At 34.7% G+C, this 19628-nt stretch overlaps 1 protein-coding gene across 1 annotated transcript in view; it reads left to right on the forward strand.

The window, feature by feature from the left end:
- LOC136028754 (hemicentin-2-like) overlaps positions 1-19628 on the forward strand; it is a gene marked incomplete in the record, with an annotated part of 380916 nt that overhangs the window by 209448 nt on the left and 151840 nt on the right. The window contains 1 exon segment of the mRNA XM_065706639.1: positions 12918-13048. Coding sequence (XP_065562711.1) covers positions 12918-13048 — 131 coding nt within the window.

Consider the following 19628-nt stretch of genomic DNA (forward strand, 5'->3'; position numbering starts at 1 on the left):
ATCATTCTCAAGTACAAAATGCCCATGTATATGCAACTGTGACGGCATGCATAGAATGCATTTTAAAATTTATTGTTTTTTCCACTTTATTTCCTAGGGATAGGCTATTTAAAATACCTCATTTCATTAATTCGAAACTAAACAGCGAACTTAGTTGAAAGCTTTCTTCGAGGATTCTTAGAAAACCAAAGTTTTCTTACAAATTAAATTAAAAAAAAAATAAAACTGAAAGTAAGGAGTGACATTAAAACTTAAGACGAACAGAAATTACTTCGTATATGAAAGGGTCTGCTTCCTCATGAACGCCCCGCTCTTTACGCTGAAGTTTTTTACTGTTTTAAAAAATAGAGTTAAGAGGAAGAGTCAGACTTTAGCGTGAAGACCGGGGCATTGATGAGGAGACAGCCGCTTTCATATATGAAGTAATTTCTGTTCGTTTTATGTTTTAATGTCACTCCTTACTTTCAGTTAAAAACACTTGTTTTTATTTAATTTAATTTCTTAACGTTTTTTAATCAATGCATGTTTTGATTTATGCTCTCCACAGATGAATAATTAAAACGAAATTTGGGTATTTATTTTTTTGGCTAAATGGGTTTCCCATAGTTTTGATCAAACGATTTTGAGAAAAAAATAGGAGCGGGGAAGGAGGTATAGTTGCTCTCCGATTATTTGGTTACCTGAAAAGGCAACTAGAACTTTTAATTTCTTACGAATTTTTTTATTAGTAAAATTATTAGTAAAAATAAATTTTACTAGTTAAAGACATACGTAACTTACAAATTAGCTTACGTAAGGAACTTCTGTATTCTCACATTTTTATTACATATATGAGGGGGGCTCACCCCCTCAACAGTACCTCCCTCTTCACACTAGAGCTTAAATTTTGTCCCGATTTCTTAAGAATGACCCCTGAATTACAAAAGCCGTAGAATAAATAGTTGAAATTCTAAAAATACTTTAGTGTAGAGAGCGAGGTATTAGGAGGAGGTGAGCCCCTCATATGCGTAATAATTTCTATTCCTTTTAAGTTTTAATGCTGCTCCTCACTTTCAGTTGAAAAAACTTTGTCATATTTATTTTTTCATTGTTTTTTTTTTTTTTAATAATAGTTGGAAATCCTGCGCTCCCTTCATGGAAATTTTCTTCCTCCATGAAAAGTTTCCCCAGCATATCCCTCTCTTCTCAACCCTGCCCCAGACCAAATGAAAACGCCCCTGAAGACGTCTATACACTTATAAGGATTTAGTTATAAGGATTTCCGACTACGCTGAATAAAATGGCTATCTCTGAATTTTGATCCGGTTACTTTGGAAAAATAATTAGCGTGGGACGGGGGCCTAGGTGCCCTCCGAGATTTTGGTCACTTAAAAAAGGCACTAGAACTTTTCATTTCCGTTAGAATGAGCCCTTTTGCAGCATTCTAGGGCCACTGGGTTGATACGATCACCCCTGAAAAAAAAACAACAAATAAACACGCATCTGTGATCTGCCTTCTGACAAAAAATACAAAATTCCACATTTTTGCAGATAGGAGCTTGAAATTTCTACAGTAGTGTTCTATGACTTTTAGGCAGATCACGGATGCGTGTTTATTTGTTTTTTTTTTGTTTTGTTTTTTTTTCCAGGGGTGATCGTATCCACCAAATTGTCCTAGAATGTTGCGAGAGGGCTCATTCAAACGGAAATAAAAAGTTCTAGTGCCCTTTTTAAGCGACCAAAAAAATTGGAGGGCACCTAGGCCCCCTCCAACGCTAATTATTTTCCCGAAGTCAACGGATCAAAATTCTGAGATAGCCATTTTATTCAACGTAGTCGAAAAACCTTATAACTATGTCTTTGGAGACGACTTACTCCTCCATAGTCTCCGTGGGAGGGGTTACAAGTTAAAAACTTTGACCAGTGCTTACATATAGTAATGGTTATTGGGAAGTGTACAGGTGTTTTCAGGAGAATTTTTTGGTCGGGGAGAGGGGTCGAAAAGAGGGGGATATACTGGGGGAACTTTCCATCGAGGACTTGGTCATGGGGGAAGAAAATTTCCATGAAGGGAGCGCAGGATTTACTAACATTATTAAAAAAAACAATGAAAAAATATATATGAAAAAGTTTTTTTTCAGCTGGAAGTAAGGAGCAGCATCAAAACTTAAAACGAACAGAAATTATTACCCATATGAGGGGCTCACCTCCTCCTAATACCTCGCTCTTTACGCTAAAGTATTTTTAGTAATGTCAACTATTTATTCTACGGCTTTTGTGATTCAGGGGTCATTCTTAATTAATTGGGCCAAAATTTAAGATTTAGTGTAAAGAGAGAGGTACTGACGACGGGGTGAACCCTCTCATATGTGTAATAAAAATATGAGAATAAAATATTCTTCACGTAAGCTAGTTTATAAGTTACGTATATCTTTTACTTATAAAACCATTCGTAATAAATTAAATTTCTAGTTGCCTTTTTTTATTAACCAAAAAATTGGAGGGCAACTAGGCTTCCTCCCCCGCTCTTTTTTCCCAAAATCATTCGATCAAAATTATGAGTAAGCCATTCAGCAAAAAAAAAAAAAAATTCAAATTTTGTTTCAATTATTACTCTGCGGAGAGCCAAAATCAAAACATGCATTTATTCAAAAACATTCAGAAATTAAATAAAAAAACAAGTTTTTTCAACTGAAAGTAAGGAGCGACATTAAAACTTAAAACGGACACAAATTACTTCGTATATAAAAGGGGCTGCTTCCTCATCAACGCCCCGCTCTTTACACTAAAGTTTTTTACTGTTTTAAAAAGAAGAGTTGGGAGAAAGAGTCAAACTTTAGCGTAAAGAGCGGGGCGTTGATGAAGAAGCAGCCCCTTTTATATACGAAGTATTTTCTGTTCGTTTTAAGTTTTAATGTCGCTCCTTACTTTCAGTTGAAAAAACTTGTTTTTTTATTTAATATATTTAAAATCAGCATTAAAATGCGATTCTTTTGATGTAGCTATTGGTACCAAAATTCCATTTTTTAGAGTTTCGGTTACTATTGAGCCGGGTTGCTCTTTACTACAGTTCGTTACTACGAACTGTTTGATAAAGTTGGAGGACAAGCAATATAAACAAAGGTATTTTATTTCAAATGACAATACAATTAAGTATGTAACTACAAAGAAGGATAGAATGTAAGGAAAATGAATTTTCCTGTTACCGGTACTAGACGATTAATCTTATAAGTACGGCTCTTGTATTGGAACCCCCTGTGGAACTTTGGGATCAAAGCATCAATGAAGAATCCTTTCAGCTTGGGAAAAATCTTTTCGGTCCAAAAGCCTGGATTGCGGTCTATCTTTTCAATGTAGAAGTCTTTCTGGGTAAAAATCATGAAAAACCAAGTATATAGCTGAGCACATTCAAGCTGACTGATTGTACTTGGTAAAAGTAGTCGTGGCCTCGTTTGGGGTTGACCAGTCCATTCTTTCCAACTTCCATGCAATAGTCCGCCTTAGACTCTTTTCGGTTCTTTATCCACTAGCCTATCCCCAAATTTCTCGCAGTTTCGCAGTTCCATACCTCGCTTTGATTTAATTTTCCCCATGATTTCGGCTTTGTGTGCATAACTTTCCTGAAGGCTCCTGACTATTTCTTATTTCTATGTTTCTTCATTGCATTGAAATAATTTATGAAAATTTCACACTATTAACAAGCAGCTGATTATTCCAGCTTGTCATTTTCGTCTCTAGGGGTTATTATCGGCGATCTGAAACGATTCTTTATGGCAACCGACTTGTAAAAATTTCAGGTAGCTGAAAATATTCTAGGGGACTGTTAGAAAACAGGAAAATACATCAAAAAATGGTTCCAGTCATCTTATAGGTTATTGTCTTCTGCACATGATAGTACCAATTTTGTTCCAAAAGCAATATCCTTCATAGAGTACACTTGTGAAAAATACCTAGACATTTTCTAAGATTTCTAAGCAATTAGAGGAAATAAAACAAAATCCTTTCAAACATTTTGTAGCATCTTCAAGAAGCTATGGCCTGATATTAAAAGCGGCATCTTCCGCCAATGAATACTTGAGTACTTTTTAAATATAAATTTTCAATTTAACATGGGATTTTCGAGTTCCATCAGTTCACTTAATCACCCCCTTAAAAAAAAATGAATTGTTTTTAAGACATATGGTTTGAAAAAGATATGAATAAATGCAACTTGTCATAAATTATACAGGACCTTCATTTTCAATCTTTTTCTTGTATATTTTTAAGGCAAATACTTCCGAGAATTAAGAGGATTAGAATGTAGTTTTACCCCCTCCCTTCCCCGAAACACATTCTTTATTCACCCAAAAACTCACTGAAAGTTAGGAAATATCGGCATAAAAGTATATTTTTGCGGGGTTTAGCTACACTCTCTCTGCCTACACTAAAATGCACTGGCCTTCCTCTATAATGGCTGATGCGAAATTATACGCTGCTACATATAATTTTACCGAGCCTAAATGAATAAACTTTGTTAAATGAAGCCTTAGAAGAAAAGCTTTTTTTAGCTGTTTATTTTGTGGAAGTACATGCATCTACACTAATGACTGCGCCAGCAAAAGGCATTGCTGTCTCTGAAACTCTGAAACTCAATATGTCGTTTCTCAATAAATTTAAATCCACTGGTCATCCAAGAGTTTTCGCTCAATGGCTTTAAGGCACCCTTTGGGCTAAAATTGTCAGTTTAGAGCACGAAATTACAAAAAAATGCTACTATGTTTCGACATATGTTTTTTTAATGACCTTAAGCAATTTGGGAGTTAAAATAAACTCTTTATGGTATTTAGCCCTCCAGCGAAAAAACGAACCATCGCCCTTTCCTCAAATTAGATGATGCGCAATTATTACAAAACATACTTACATAAAATATCAAGTGAAAAAACTTGCTTCAAAATAAATGTCTATATTAACCACTTATCTTGTATGAATTATGTAATTTTTGATGGTGCGATTGCGCCACTGTGTGACCATACTTCCTCTGAAACTGGGAAGCTCAATTTATACTCTTTACGATACATCGTCTCTTTTTGTCCAGGTTCTGTAAAAGTGACTTCTCAAACTGTTCGTGGTAACGAACTGTAGTAAGGCGCGATCCGGCTTAATAGCAACCGAAATTCTAAAAAAATAGAAATTCGGTACCAATAGTTACATCAAAATAATTGCATTTCAATGCTGATTTTAAATATATAAGTTTCATTTAGTCTTACCCATTAAAAATTACGAGCCTGAGAAAATTTGCCTTATTTTAAAAAATAGGGGGAAACAACCCCTGAAAAGTCATAGAATCTGAATATCAGAGAACCATACTGTAGAAGTTTCAAGTTCCTATCTACAAAAATGTGGAATTTCATATTTTTCACCAGAAAACAGATCACGGATGCGTGTTTATTTGTTTGTTTGTTTATTTTTTTGTTTAGTTTTTTCCAGGGGTGATCGTATCGACCCAGAGGTCCTAGAATGTTGCGAGAGGGCTCAACCTAACGGAAATTAAATGTTCTAGTGCCCTTTTCAAGTGATCAAAAATTGGAGGGTACCTAGACCCCCTCCCACGCTTACTTATTTCCCAAAGTCACCGGATCAAAATGCTGATATAGCCATTCTGTTCAGCATAGTCGAAAAACCTAATAACTATGTGTTTGGGGATAATCCCCCAGTCCCCGGGGGAGAAGCTACAAGTTACAAAGTTTGACCATTGTTTACATATAATAACGGCTATTGCGAAATTTACAGCCGTTTTCAGGGGGATTTTTTCGCATTTGGGTGGGGTTGGGTCGGAGGCTACGTGGGAGGATCTTTCTGGAGGAATTTATAATGAGGGAAAAAATTTCCATGAAGGGGGTGCAGGATTTTCAAGCCTTCTAGCCAAAAAGACAATGAGAAAATAAACAACAAAATTGATTGAAATTGGTGGTTATATTCATAATAATAGCATAGTTATGCTCTCATTTTTAGCGTGAAATTCTGATTTGTATTTAGTCTATTTTTTATAATTATTTTTTTCAGAAATTTCCTGAGAAAAATTTTTTCAACGAAACGCAAAGAGCCATTTAAACTAAAGACCAGTAGAAATAAGATACTATAATAATTCTAACTGAAAATGACCAGAAAGTACAATTAAAGAATAAATGAAACTCAAAACAAACAGAAATTAACATATACTAATATAATTGAATAAGTAAATCTTATAACAAGTGAAAATGAAGTTGAATGTTCAAGTTAAACTTAAAAGGGACATAAGTTACTGCAAACAGGAGTTTGGCTTCCGACTCTTCTTCTAATCGTAAAAGTTCTAAAGCCTATTGTGTCATTAGTGTTTTCTTGACAACTATATGTATTTAAAAAGGGTGCTTTTGTTTTCAAAACATCGATGGCAAAAAAAAATCACTTTAATAATCAAGCTAAAAGCATAGAACTAATGAATATAAACGGAGTAATTAATATTATTATTATAATGCTATTAATTCCTGGAAATTTCATTAATTTAAGACGCCCCTTCTCCGAATCGTAAAAGTTCTAAAGCCTATTGCGTCACTAGTGTTTTCTTGAAAACTATATGCATTTCAATAAAGGGTGCTTTAGTTTTCAATCCATCGATGGCAAAAAAAAAAATCACTTTAATAATCAAGCTAAAAGAATAGAACTAATAAAAATAAACGGAGTAATTACTATTGCTATAATGTTATTAATTCCTGGAAATTTCATTAATTCGACATGTTGTCCTATCAACCAAAATGCACGCGGTGTCTTTTTATCTAGTTCAATTTTCCAATCGACATTTCATAAGAGTTTCTACTTAATAATCTAACGTATTGCTAGGATATTGCAGCTAACCCCATCAACAATTGGAATGCACACAGTCTCTTTAATTTCAATATACCCATCAGCCCTCTCTGAACGATTCAACTTGATACCCTTTCCTAAGAGTCCTTTAAATATTAAAAATATACCGTTCTGAAAACCTGGATGCATATAGTGTCTTTCAAATTTCTTTTTAATTTCCCACTTGGCATTCAATTAAAGTTTCAACTTAAAACCTTTATTCTTTCCTGAGATCAATATAGAGACGCCCAAATACGTACTTTTGACAACTTGGATGCACCTAGTTTATTTTGACTTAGTGCAACATTCCCCTCAATATTCCTTGAGATTTTCAACTTAGCATTCTAAGGCTTTCGTGAGATACTGCACATAAGCCCTTTTGACAAGCTGGATGCAGTAGAACCCTTTAGATTTCATTCAGTAGTTTTAGATACGAATACTACGGCAGTTTCTCTACTGAGAAACTGCCATAGTATTCGTAAATATTGTTGTAGTATTGGGGTGGGGTTGGTTACAGAACTAAAAGAAGTAGTATTCGTAAATAGTATTCGTAAGTCGCAATCGTAGCAGCAGTACTCACATTATTATTAGCTGTAGACACAGTCACAAGCAGTAACATTTGTAATCATGAGTTGTCGCATTCGTACTCACAAGTTATTGCATTCATAGTTGCAAGCAGTCTCAGTTACAAGCAGTCAAAGCCGCGAGCAGCCGCAGCATCGGTCAGGCTGCATTTGTAATCACAGTCGCAAGTAGTTGTTGTTGCAGTCATAAGTTGTTGCAGCCAAAAGTAGACACAGTCATAATTATTCGCAATCTTAAATAGTTGTAGCTGCAAGCAGTCTTAGTCACAAGTATTCACGGTTGCACGGTGCCACAGTCATAAATAGACCCAGTCGTCAGTAGTCACAGTCAAAAGCAGTCTAACTGTTGCAGGTGGTGACCCCCGCTTGGACTACCTGTATCTGCAATCACTTTCTTCTTTTAAAAAAGCCACTAGAATTTTCCTTTTCCGATGGAACTAGCCCCCTCTAGAGCTTACGACCATATCATCCATACGAAGTTTTTCTGGGCAAAAATGAAGCCTTATGGCTCTTTAAAATAGGCCGCACTAGAGCATTGGTTCCGATAAGATTCTGTTTTACAGAGGTTTCATTTTTCTTTTAATAAATGGTTTGAATTGTTAATTTTCGTCACCCTTTATATGAAGTTATCAGTAGAATTAGAAGACCTCTATTAGAATTAGTTAATTAATTCTAATTAATTCTAATTTTATTAATTAATTAATTAGAATTAGAAGAGCTCTACTTTTCTGAAAGATTTATTCAATACCCTTAGTAACGCATCTATCTTTTCCTCTCCATATAAAGAATATAATTCTTCAGCCCATTGATAATGTTCGTATTGAAAATTCTGAGTTAAAAGGAAAAGCAAAACTTGCTTTGAGAAAAGTGTCACTTGAAAATTTTCTGCTGTTTCAACTATACGTGTCTGTCTATACAGTTTTCTTTGTTATCATGCAGAACAAATCCATGAATTGTAAATGTTTAAGGACTAAAATCAAAGAAAGAGATCAAGAAACTATTTAGTAAATTGAAGCTGTCTCTAGGATTTTTTTTTATAATGTAATATTTTTACAAATGGAAAAACTTGAGACTATATTTCAAGCTGTTAAAAGTGTAGTGGAAGGACCATGGGAGCAGATGGGGGTGTTTTGTCCCCGTTTCTAAGTTTTTCATGCTTTTAACTTTTGATGGGTAACAATGAACTTAATAAATTTTATTTATTTGGAATCAGCATAAAAAGCCAAATTTTAATATGTATCCATTGTTCACAAAATTCCTTCTTTTAGTTACAGTTACTATTTTGCCAAGTCGCTCCTTACTTACAAATCGCTACCACGAACTATTCGGAATGTAGGCTATTAAGGAAACAGGGCCTAGTGATGGGTGGTCAAGTTCAGACTATTCTACGAAACCACTTTGTTTGGTCCACTAGCTTGATCACTTTGGCCACTTTGGAAACTTGGTCCACTTTGTTTGGACCACTGATATAACTAAAGTAAGGTTATACTAGTAAGGTATATTTTAGTTAAAAGTAAGGCTGACATTGTTATATTAGCGCAGATATGTTTCCTCTTGCTGAAAAATGAACGAGCTTCTTTTCAAGGTTAGAAGTGAGGAGAACCCCCTTTTCTCCTCTATAGAATTGAAAATGCACAGCAAGTGAAAATTTTTGGTAATATTTAGCACAAAAAACAAATCTATTTTTAACACAAAAAAAAACACTCTTTCAAAACCATGTCCCCGTTTTTAAAACCGAAGTCTTATTTTTAGGCTCGCCTAACACCCTGCGTTAGTAGAGGTATATATTGTCTCAAAAATCTTAGTCATGGTTGTGTGGATGGATGAACGTCTCGCTGGTTAAAAATGAGATAGTTCCTGCTTTAGAAAGCAGATGGGTAGGAAGGTTTCACTCACCCTTGTAGGAGATCAAAAAAAATACTAGAATACATATTCTTTTAATGTTTTGGAAGAAAACAAGAATTATCTTTTGTGTAGAAATGACTATCCCTGTCCAAGAAATTTTTGCAGGATCACCTTTCTCTTTAACCCTCTAAGTTTTTTTTCAGCTACTCCTGCTCTTGGGTTTTTACTACCATATGTCTTTGGTAAGAGTTGGTGTCCTTTATAATGTAAAATTAAGTGGGCAGCTTGCTGCTTCTTCTACCCAAGAACCCAATTGTAACCAAAATTTATGATACAGTTTACAAATTAAATTACGCTTAGAAGAAGAATAAAATAATTCATATACCGTGGCATGATCATAAATTTTCACAGAGAGTAATAGTGAAACCGTAAAAAAAACGTATTTTTGTAACAAAGCTCTTATAACTGCTTTCCAAAGTGTCATTGAATATTTTTTATGGTCCAAAAAAGGATATAGATGATATCTCAAAAAGAGAGCTCTGTCAAGGTTTTTAACCTGTGCTTGACACTATCCCTCTTCAGAATACTACTCACATAATTGGGAACCTAATGTCGAAGTTGCTGAGGCAACATGGGCTGAGTCAATTCAATAAAAATGGGGCAGGATTAGATATGTCGAATGATTTCCAGAAAAGGAGCCGTGTTTGAACTTCATGAGATATAAATGCCTCTGTATATATATTTTTTGGCTGGAAAATATACCATTTTCTTACTCAAAGAACATAGATGATACCAGTGGTTAAATAGCTAAAACAGACAGTAAAGGAATCCCCGGCACCGTTCCACGGAGTTTGATCTAAAGAAGCTTGGTTATGAAGATATTAGAAACATGATCTGTATTAAACCTGCAAAATGATCTGAGAAACACATTAGAATGTCACGAGACATGGTAATATTAGGTGGCATGTTCACAAGAGCCACACAGACAACTCTGAACAAGTTTTCAGGCTTAGAAGGGCTTCTAAAGACCATCTTAACGACATGGCAATGGACAGAAGAACTCGAGAAACCATAAAATATTTATAAATAGCAACGATTCCTTTGAAGTTTTGAAGATGATGGCATGTGAAGAAATGGATAAGAAATTCAAGATAAAAAGCATCGGGGAATAGCTTACCCCTTCAGGACAAAGCTATACGAGCAGAAAAAGGTTCCCTTCTGAGCTCTCTTTTACCTAATTGAAGAAGTCATCAGGTAAACTACAATACAAAATAGGCCACTGAAACCGTAAATTAAGCTCTTCTTGCGGGGAAGGGGGTAAACTCTTACCATTTCCTGCATCCTTAGTATAAATGGGGATGGCCACCTTGCGGCCCACCCTGAACCTTTTTTTGGGTCATGAGACTCAGCACACTTGTGCAAAACATAATAACAAAAGGAGAAAAACGAATATACTAAAATTACGCAATTTTTTTTTCTTGGAATGATAAAAAACCAATGGTCGAAAGCATGAAGAAAACTTTACTTTCATAATAAATACATTTTTAAATATCTGAATCAATAATAGACTTCTACAACAGATACTTCACAAAAGAAGTATCCAATTAGAGAAATTTGACACAAAAAGACTTTTGGTTTAAAGGACACCTGCAAATCACACACACACACACACACACACACACACACACACACACACACACACACACACACACACACACACACACACACACACACACACACACACACACACACACACACACACACACACACACACACAGTGTGTATATATATATATATATATATATATATATACATATATATATATATATATATATATATATATATATATATATATATATATATATATATATATATATATGTATATATATATATGTACGTATGTATGTATATAACCTAGTAGTTTTATTTTGGGGATGTTATTTCCTTCATCTAAACTTTATATTTATGTAGTCTTGTTTTTCATTTCTGGTATAAAGTTTTTTTTTTCCCCTAAAAGAATTGGTAGTATTAAAACTCAGAACGAACAGAAACTATCAAAGAGATCATGGTAACGAACTGTAAGTAAGGAGCGACCCGGCTCAATTATAACCGAAGCTACAAAAGACGCAATTTTGATAGCAATAGATAGATCAAAAGAACTGGATTTTTATACTGATTTTAAATATACAAGTTTCATCAAGTTTAGTCTTACTCATCAAAAGTTACGACCCTGAGAAAATTTGTATTATATTTGAAGAAAGGGTGGAAGTCCCTAGAAGTCATAGATCTTAATAAAAATCACACCATCAAATTCAACGTATTGAAGACCCTTCTATAGAGGTTTCAAGCTCCTATCTGCAAAAATATGAAATTCTGTGTTTTTTGTCAGAAGAAAGATAATGGATGCGTGTTTATTTGTTTTTTTTGTTTGTTTTTTTCAAGTGGCGATTGTATCGACCACGCAAGAGTAAGTAAGGGGTACCCGGAGGGCTCATTTGAACAGAAATTAAAAGTCCTAGTACCCTTTTTAAGTAACCAATAATTAGAGGGTAACTAGGCCCCCTTCAATGCTCATTTTTTCCCCAGTGTTACCGGATAAAAATTTTCTATGTCTTTGCTGTTTTTCAAACAGCACAGAAGCTTTTCCTCTCCGAGAGAAATGATTTCGAAAATTCCAAATATCTGTAGTACTATGAATTATTCCATTCTTTCAAACAAATATGCTAATAGTACATAACCTTCATTGAAGTGCTGAGAAGCTATTTTGTTTTTTAATAAATTTTATTTTATTATGCAAGTATTTAGATAACAAATTTCAATCTCCAGGAGAGTGGGTTAGGATTTATGGAGATAGCAAAGGATTAAAGTTTCTTGGTGCTGTGAAACGGTGACAAGAGCGGTTCTTATATTGGCAAGGTAATGCGGAGACTTGTCTTTCTCGTAAAGTGAGTTTTCTTCTTCATTCGTAAGTTTGTAAAGAAGAAAAGAGGACTCAAAATTCAGGCCAAAAAAGTCAGGCCGAACAAGTCAGGCCAGGCTCAGGCCAAACTTGGAGTCACTAACTGTTCACAGGACAGAAACCTAATAAGGATTACCTCCCCAGAGTACAACAAAAAACGACCACTATCAATAGAAATTCTTCTGCTTTCTTTTTGCTTAAAGCATAATTGTTTACTAGCCTGTCATCTATAGTTATCTCGTTGATAGAGTAGCCAAAGGATCACCCATAGATTCGATATTACTGATATTTTGACACCATAAGTAGATTGAATTTTTCAGTTAAAATAATAAGTTTGCTTAAAGTTGAGTCTTTACATCATTGTTCTGATTTATCTGCTTTCGTATTAAAATTTCGGTTTCTTATCCATAATGTTTGTATAATGTTTAATATGTTTTTAGTTTCTAATGGTGTCTTTCTGTTTGCATTGCCCCACCTCTCTTTGTTATGTTGTCAGCTATTATAAAATTTCTATTAGTGTTTTTATGGGAAAACAGTTGATTGCCGTTTAAGGTAAAAACAGATGATTGCCATTACAGGTACACACATGTAGGGTACATCTATACACATGTAATAATTTAGCAAATACTAAATAGCCATAATATTGCTATAAGTAAATGCATTTGTCCAATTTTATTTTCTTTCTTTTTCAGATCCACCAAAAGTTCTGCTTGAATACGGGAGTAAAATAAACTCTAACGATATAAAAGAAGGGGAAGACACATATATGGAGTGCAAAGTTCAAGGAAATCCAAAACCTCATAAACTTCAATGGTTTTACAATGTAAGTACCCTTACATTGTAAATAGAGATTCGAACCAAGGTAATACCCGAGCGTTGTTCACAACGCCAGAACGCGAAAGTCCTGTGTAATCGTTCAATAGAGATTTGTATTTATTATCAGAGTCAAGCAAATACACAAGGTTTTGTTCTGGAGTGGAGGGGGATGGAAGAATCTTATTTTGTAGAAGGGCACCAACAACAAAATTACTTGATAATCAGAGGCAACACTTTAGCGTTGCCTATAGTAAAGACCATAAGGGTCTAATGTTTTGTCATTTATTTATTATGTTTTCTAGTGCCCTTCTTAAGAGTCAAAAGTAATCGGAGGCTAACTAACCCACCCCCATGCCCTTTTTTCCCCAGATGCATCCGATAACAATTTTGAGATAGCCTTTTTACTAAAAAAAATAGCTCAAAGATTAGATAAAAAAACCACGGGGTCGATACAAAACCCGGGGGCGGGCGTCGTGGGTTATGCCCTGAGGGCGTATCCGGTTCTTGTGTAATTGATGCTCGTATAGAATACAGACTACAGCTCATTTGATTGAAAATTGAAAGTCCTAGTTCACTTTTTAAGATTCAAAAAAGACCGTAGAGCAACTAGCCCCCCCCCCCACGCCCTTCATCCTCCACACCTATTGAATAAAAATTTGAGATAGCCATTTTGTTTAAAATAGTTCAAACATCAGATAACGAAAATTCTGGTGTTGACATAGCCCCCCTCAGAACCCGGGGGCATGTGTTTATGTTGTGTCCTGGGGGCATGTAAGGTTCTTATGTAAGGGGCGGTCTTATAAAATTGTGATGTGGCTTATTCGATTGGAAATTGGAATTTCTATTTACCTTTTTATGATTCAAAAGTTATTGGAGGGCATCTACCCCTCCCCCCCCACACACACACCATATTTTCCCAAATGCATTCGATGAAAATATTGATATAGCCAGTTTGTTTGGAACAGTCTAATAATCAAATAACGAAAACGTCAGGGTCAACATACGCCTCCCCTCAGAGGCCGGGGGAAGGGTCGTAATTTATACTCCAGGTATCTATGGTATCTGCGGAAGAAGTACTCATAAAAACTTCAAGGGGGGAGGACTCAAATATTCAGATCTTGAAAGTTCTAATTTCCCTTTTACTAGTCAAAAGTGATCTGATGGCAACTAGCCTCCTCTTGCCATTCTTAAGGCCACAACGCTTCAATGTTATGTTATTTTTTTCCCTAGAGCAGCGTTTTCCAAACCACACTTCCCTAGTGGCCCCATTTCAGTTGTCAACAATTTGTTTCCTATATGATTTGGAAGGAGTAACAAAAAAAATCAAATTTTTCATAGTAATTAATGGTAAGTAAATAAAGATTCTGGTCAATAACAAAATTACAAGAGCCTAAAAGTATAACAATAAATTAAAACAGCTCTTTATAATGATCCTAAATATGTTTTTTATTAGAAAACACAAGGAAAACAACTTAATAGAGGGCAATTTTAGTAAAAATATGCCGTCAATTGTTGCTTACGTTGCAAGAGTACCCATGAGCTGATATATGAAGCCACTATAATCAGAATTGTTTCCACTGAACAGAATGCTTTCAATATCTGTATTTCCCCCTGAACAGAAATGTTTTTTTTTGCGTTTTATTATCATTTATTTTGTTTCCCCAGGAGTGATTGTATTTATCCAGTTGTCACTTTGAAAAACATTTAATTTTTACCGTTATGAAGCATAAAGGTGTCAAGTATACTGGTTTTTATATTACAAATTAAATTAAAAATATTGAAATTAAATTAAATAAAAATATTCATGAGCTATCAGCAATTAATATTATCCCGTAAATTATTTGTCATTTCCTTCTTGGAAAGACATAATTTTGTTACCGGGTAAAAGATCACTAATTTGGAATAACCTCGTTAGTCCGGTAGATAATCCTAGCTCCGATGAAAACTCAATCTGTAATCCATTCTGTAACCCAATCTGTAATCCATAGCTGAAGCACAGCTTCGTCAAAAAAAAGGGAAAAAAAAATGAGCTATGCCCATTATATAGCAAATTGATTGATTAATCGATTGATTGTATTCGCGTATTCCTGGCTGCTTTAATCGTATTTAGAACATATATCTCCTTTGCAACCTCATTGTTTCCGAACTCAATGGTTAGTATTTTTTCTAGGTTAAATAAGTCTAGAAGATTATTTTCTTACTCTTTTCTATATATGCTACAAGTAAAAACTTGGATGGTTCTGGTGCCATGAATCTTCTCAAAATTCAACTCTAGCACTAAAAAACAGCTCACCAACTGCACATCAATAGAGTTAGTAATAAGGCCAGGCTGAGATTGTGTATAATAAGAATCTTGTGTTGTATAGGCTAAGAGGCTTTGCAACACTTCTAAGCTTTATCCACTAAACAGGCACCATGTAGCACAATGACGCATGACATGTGTGGTGCATTGACAATGCCCCACACAGTGGCGTCAATTCTCGAAAATTCAGGGGGAGGGGCAAAATGTATTTTTTATTATCTAGGGAGGGATTTGTCGTTTTTCAATTTGTTCACCAGAAATACGAAAAAAAATCTTTATCAATCAAAATACTCATGAAAGAACGCATTTCAAAATCTAGGTGGTCAGAAAAGGACTATGTCCAGGATTTTTATTCGGAGGGGTATTTTGTCCTGGGGCTTCTACAAAAAAAAACTTTAAAAAATACATCAAAAATATGTTTGTCTGTATTTTTGTTACGTTTTACGAGTTGGAGAGAAATTTCGGGAAGTCAAACCCTGAAACTACATTCTGCATTCAGCAAATTCACATTCTGCAAGAGGAGAAGGTTAAGGTGTTTAAAGCGGAAAATTTAGAAGCGGACACTTATTGCTTTTGGATGTAATACTTGGGTGTTTTCCTTCCAAAAGTCACAATAATCACCCACCTCATTTTCTGGTCTTAAAAATTTAATGCATAACCACGTGAAATTCAATTTTTTTTTTCAATTTTATTTACAATAGTGGTTCAAATAAACTGACAAGTAATATTTCCCTAAATTCCAAGAACATTTAAAAACTGGGACTTTACTAAAAGCTCATCTTACTTAAGGCTATGGGAGAACTAAAATTTATAAAAAATTTGCATATTTTATGGCCTGTGAAAGACTATTGAAAGCCTTATAAATTAAACTTTATTTTCTGCAGGGCCTTTTCTGCTATTTTTCTACACCTGATCATGTTTCAACGCTTCAATTTAGTATTTTCAGTAAAGCGCTAGTTTTATCTGCGCTCTTTATTTCTATCTGGAAAACTTTGTTTTTTAATTCATTTCCTAACTAATTTCAATCAATTGCCCAAGAATTTCGCTTTGTATACACATCCACTAATTGAAGAAGACTTCGATGTTATTCTGATGAAAATCCTTTCTTCTCAGATTAGAGAGGGACGCTTGGTGATTATCAAGAACATCTGAGAGCTAAAGATTTAGTTCACAGGCCTAATATCTACTTAATATAATGAGCACAGACGCAATCAGGAAATTACACTCCGGTTTCCAAGCCTTTTGCTTTAGTTTTGTATTGTTAATAATGTATTGTTAATAGTGTTAATAATCTTATAACAAGCTCTGGAATATTGAAAAAATTGCTTGTGAAACATCAACTCCCTTCTTCCATCTTGTTTTATATTCACGTGAATTGTTTCTTTACTAAAGATTAATTTTTAAAATTTGTTCAAAAAAGAAGTTTCTCGAGGAATTGTTTAAATTAAAAACGAACAGAAGTTACCACATATGAATAAAGTAAGCACGATTTGAATAGAAATTCAAATGAAGATTTACATCAAATAGTTCGTGGTGACGAACTGTAAGTAAGGAGCGACCCGGCTCAATAGTAACCAGAAATCTAAAAAACAGAATGTTTGTACTAATAGGTACATAAAAAAATTTTGATTTTTATGCAGATTTCCTACTTATCAAAAGTTAAGGGCCTGAGAAAATCTGCCTTATTTTTGAAAAAAAGGGGGAAACACCCCCTAAAAGTCATAGAATCTTAAATGAAAATCACACGATCAGATTCAGCGTATCAGAGGATTCTACTGTAGAGGTTTCAAGCTCTTATCTGCAAAATCTGCGAAAATGTGGAATCTAGTATTTTTGACAGAAGAAAGATCGTGCTAGAAAGAGAATAAGAAAGAGACGGTGTTATCGTATCAACCCAGCGGTCCAAGTATGTCGAGAGAGGGCTCATTCGAACGGAAATTAGAAGTTCTAGTGTCCTTTTTAAGTGACCAAAAACATTGGAGGGCTACTAGGCTCTCTCCCACGCTCATTTTTTTTACCAAGGTACCCGGATCAAAACTTTGAGATAGCTATGTTGTTCAGCGTAGTCGAAAAATCTAATAACTAAATCTTTGAGGGCGACTTAATCCCCAACAGTCCCCGGGGGAAGGGCTGCAAGTTATGAACTTTGCCCATTGTTTACATATCGTATTGGTTATTGGGAAGTATACAGACGTTTTCAGGGAGGATTTTTTCTTGTGGGGGTCGGGGGAGGATTACGTGTGAATATCCTTCCATGGAGGATTTTTTCCTGGGGGAAGAGAATTTTTTCCTGGGGGAAGAGAATCACATGAAGGGGGCACCGGACTTCCGATCAAAACTTAAAAATTGATCAAAAGTCAAGTTCCGAAGTAAGGAATTTAATCCTACTTCGGAAAGGATTTCGTTAAATTTCCCTTACCGAAAGTAGAGATATACATTAAAACTTAAAACGAACAGAAAGTATTACGTATATGAGGTGGTTCGACCCTTCGTCAATACTTCGTTCCTCAAATATGCAACAATTGCGTGTTTGTTTTAAGTTTTAATATTCTCCATACTTTTAGTCGAAAAAACTTGTCTTTTTATTTAATTAATAATAAAGACTGAACACCCTTGAATAAATGCCTACACGAACCTTAATCCTCCATTTTATTAAAAGAATCTCGAAATGTTATATTTTGTTGTAACTGTTCGATTGTTCTAATAAATGCAGGTGAAGGTTGTTTATTAAAATGACTTTTATTTTGCTGCCTTCAAAAAAAAAAAAAAAAAAAAAAAAAAAAAAAAAAAAAAAAAAAAAAAAAAAAAAAAAAAACACTAATCAATACAACCTGATTTTTTTATTTTTTTTGTCTTAATAGAGGTTCTCTTGGTCTTGAGAATTTATTGAAGTGTCAACATTACCTGAATTTTAAAGCAGATTAGCGTTGTCTTCGTTAATGTATTCTTTGTCGAGTGTAATTACGCTGAAAGTGTCTCACCTATCGGTGAAAAATCTTTGGCCATTTTGAGATTTCACAAATCCATTTATATGACCCATTTATTTTTTCAAAATCCTTCTTTTCCTTTTAAGTTCGTTTGTTCCACTATATATTACCAGTAAGTTGCTAGCTACCCAACCCAGCAACTCACCACATCCAAGCCGCTTAAGGGCAGTGCAGCTACGCACGCTCCTTCTCCATCCTTGTCTATTCAAAGTCTCCTTCTTTGAAACCCACTCAGGAAGCTTCTGTTTCCCATAAATCTTTCTTTACGACATCCTCTCCCCTCTTCCACGGACTACCTACTTTTTGTTTGGCTCTAGACGGTTTACCAACTCGGACAATCTTTGCCAATCATCATCATTCGCTGTTACCCTTGGGATCTCTGCTCTGTTACATGTTCTTTTGTCCGTCCATATCCTTGGCAAGGAAATCCTGTTCGTGTTTCCCTATAATGGCATCAGGGCGGACCACTCACGAGTTTTCCTAACCCAAAATATGACTTCTAACAGTGCAATAGGGGGGCCTTGGGGATTGGTGCCCCCGAGGAAAATATAGCCTAGTAAACGACATAGTTTTTGTAAATTGCTAGCTGACAGGAGATAAAAATGAATTTTGGTTGATCTTAGAAATCACAAATAAATAAAATAATTTTCTATTTAAATAGTAAAAGAATTTATTATTTAAAATAAATAAAATAATTTCTGAAAATAATTTTAATTTAAAAAAATGAAATAATAAATAAAATAATTTTCTACAAATAATTAAATAATTTATATATAAAATAAATAAATAAATAATTTTCTGTCAGCTACAGGGTGACCTTGAGGATTGGTGCCCCGAGGAAAATATAGCCTAGTAAACGACAAAGCATTTGTAAATTGCTTGCTGACAGGAGATAAAACAATTTTTGGTTGATCTTGCGCATCACAAATAAATCAAATAGGTTTTCGCCCTATCTTTTGTCTTCATTTATATTCCTTTGCCTCTATGTTTTTTGGCTTTTAAGTCAAACATAATCTGGGAAAAAAAAATTGTTGGTCTAGCGTCAATGTTACGTATCGTTACATCGGATCTTCATCACACTTTTGTTTCCAACGAGGTTCATCTTTCTCTAAAGCAAATCTAAAGATATGCACTGTAAGATACAAGCCTGTCACAGGGAAATAACTTTGTGCCTGTTTTTGGGTGTCCAGAGCCGTGATGTACAAATTTAGTGTGAAATTGGTTTTCTACATAGGGCTTGTGTTGCCAAAAAACATATGAATGTCATTTTCAAGCTGATCCCGACATAATTTAAGGCC

The sequence above is a fragment of the Artemia franciscana genome, chromosome 7 (genome assembly GCF_032884065.1).
Source record: "Artemia franciscana chromosome 7, ASM3288406v1, whole genome shotgun sequence".
Lineage (NCBI taxonomy): Eukaryota > Metazoa > Arthropoda > Branchiopoda > Anostraca > Artemiidae > Artemia > Artemia franciscana.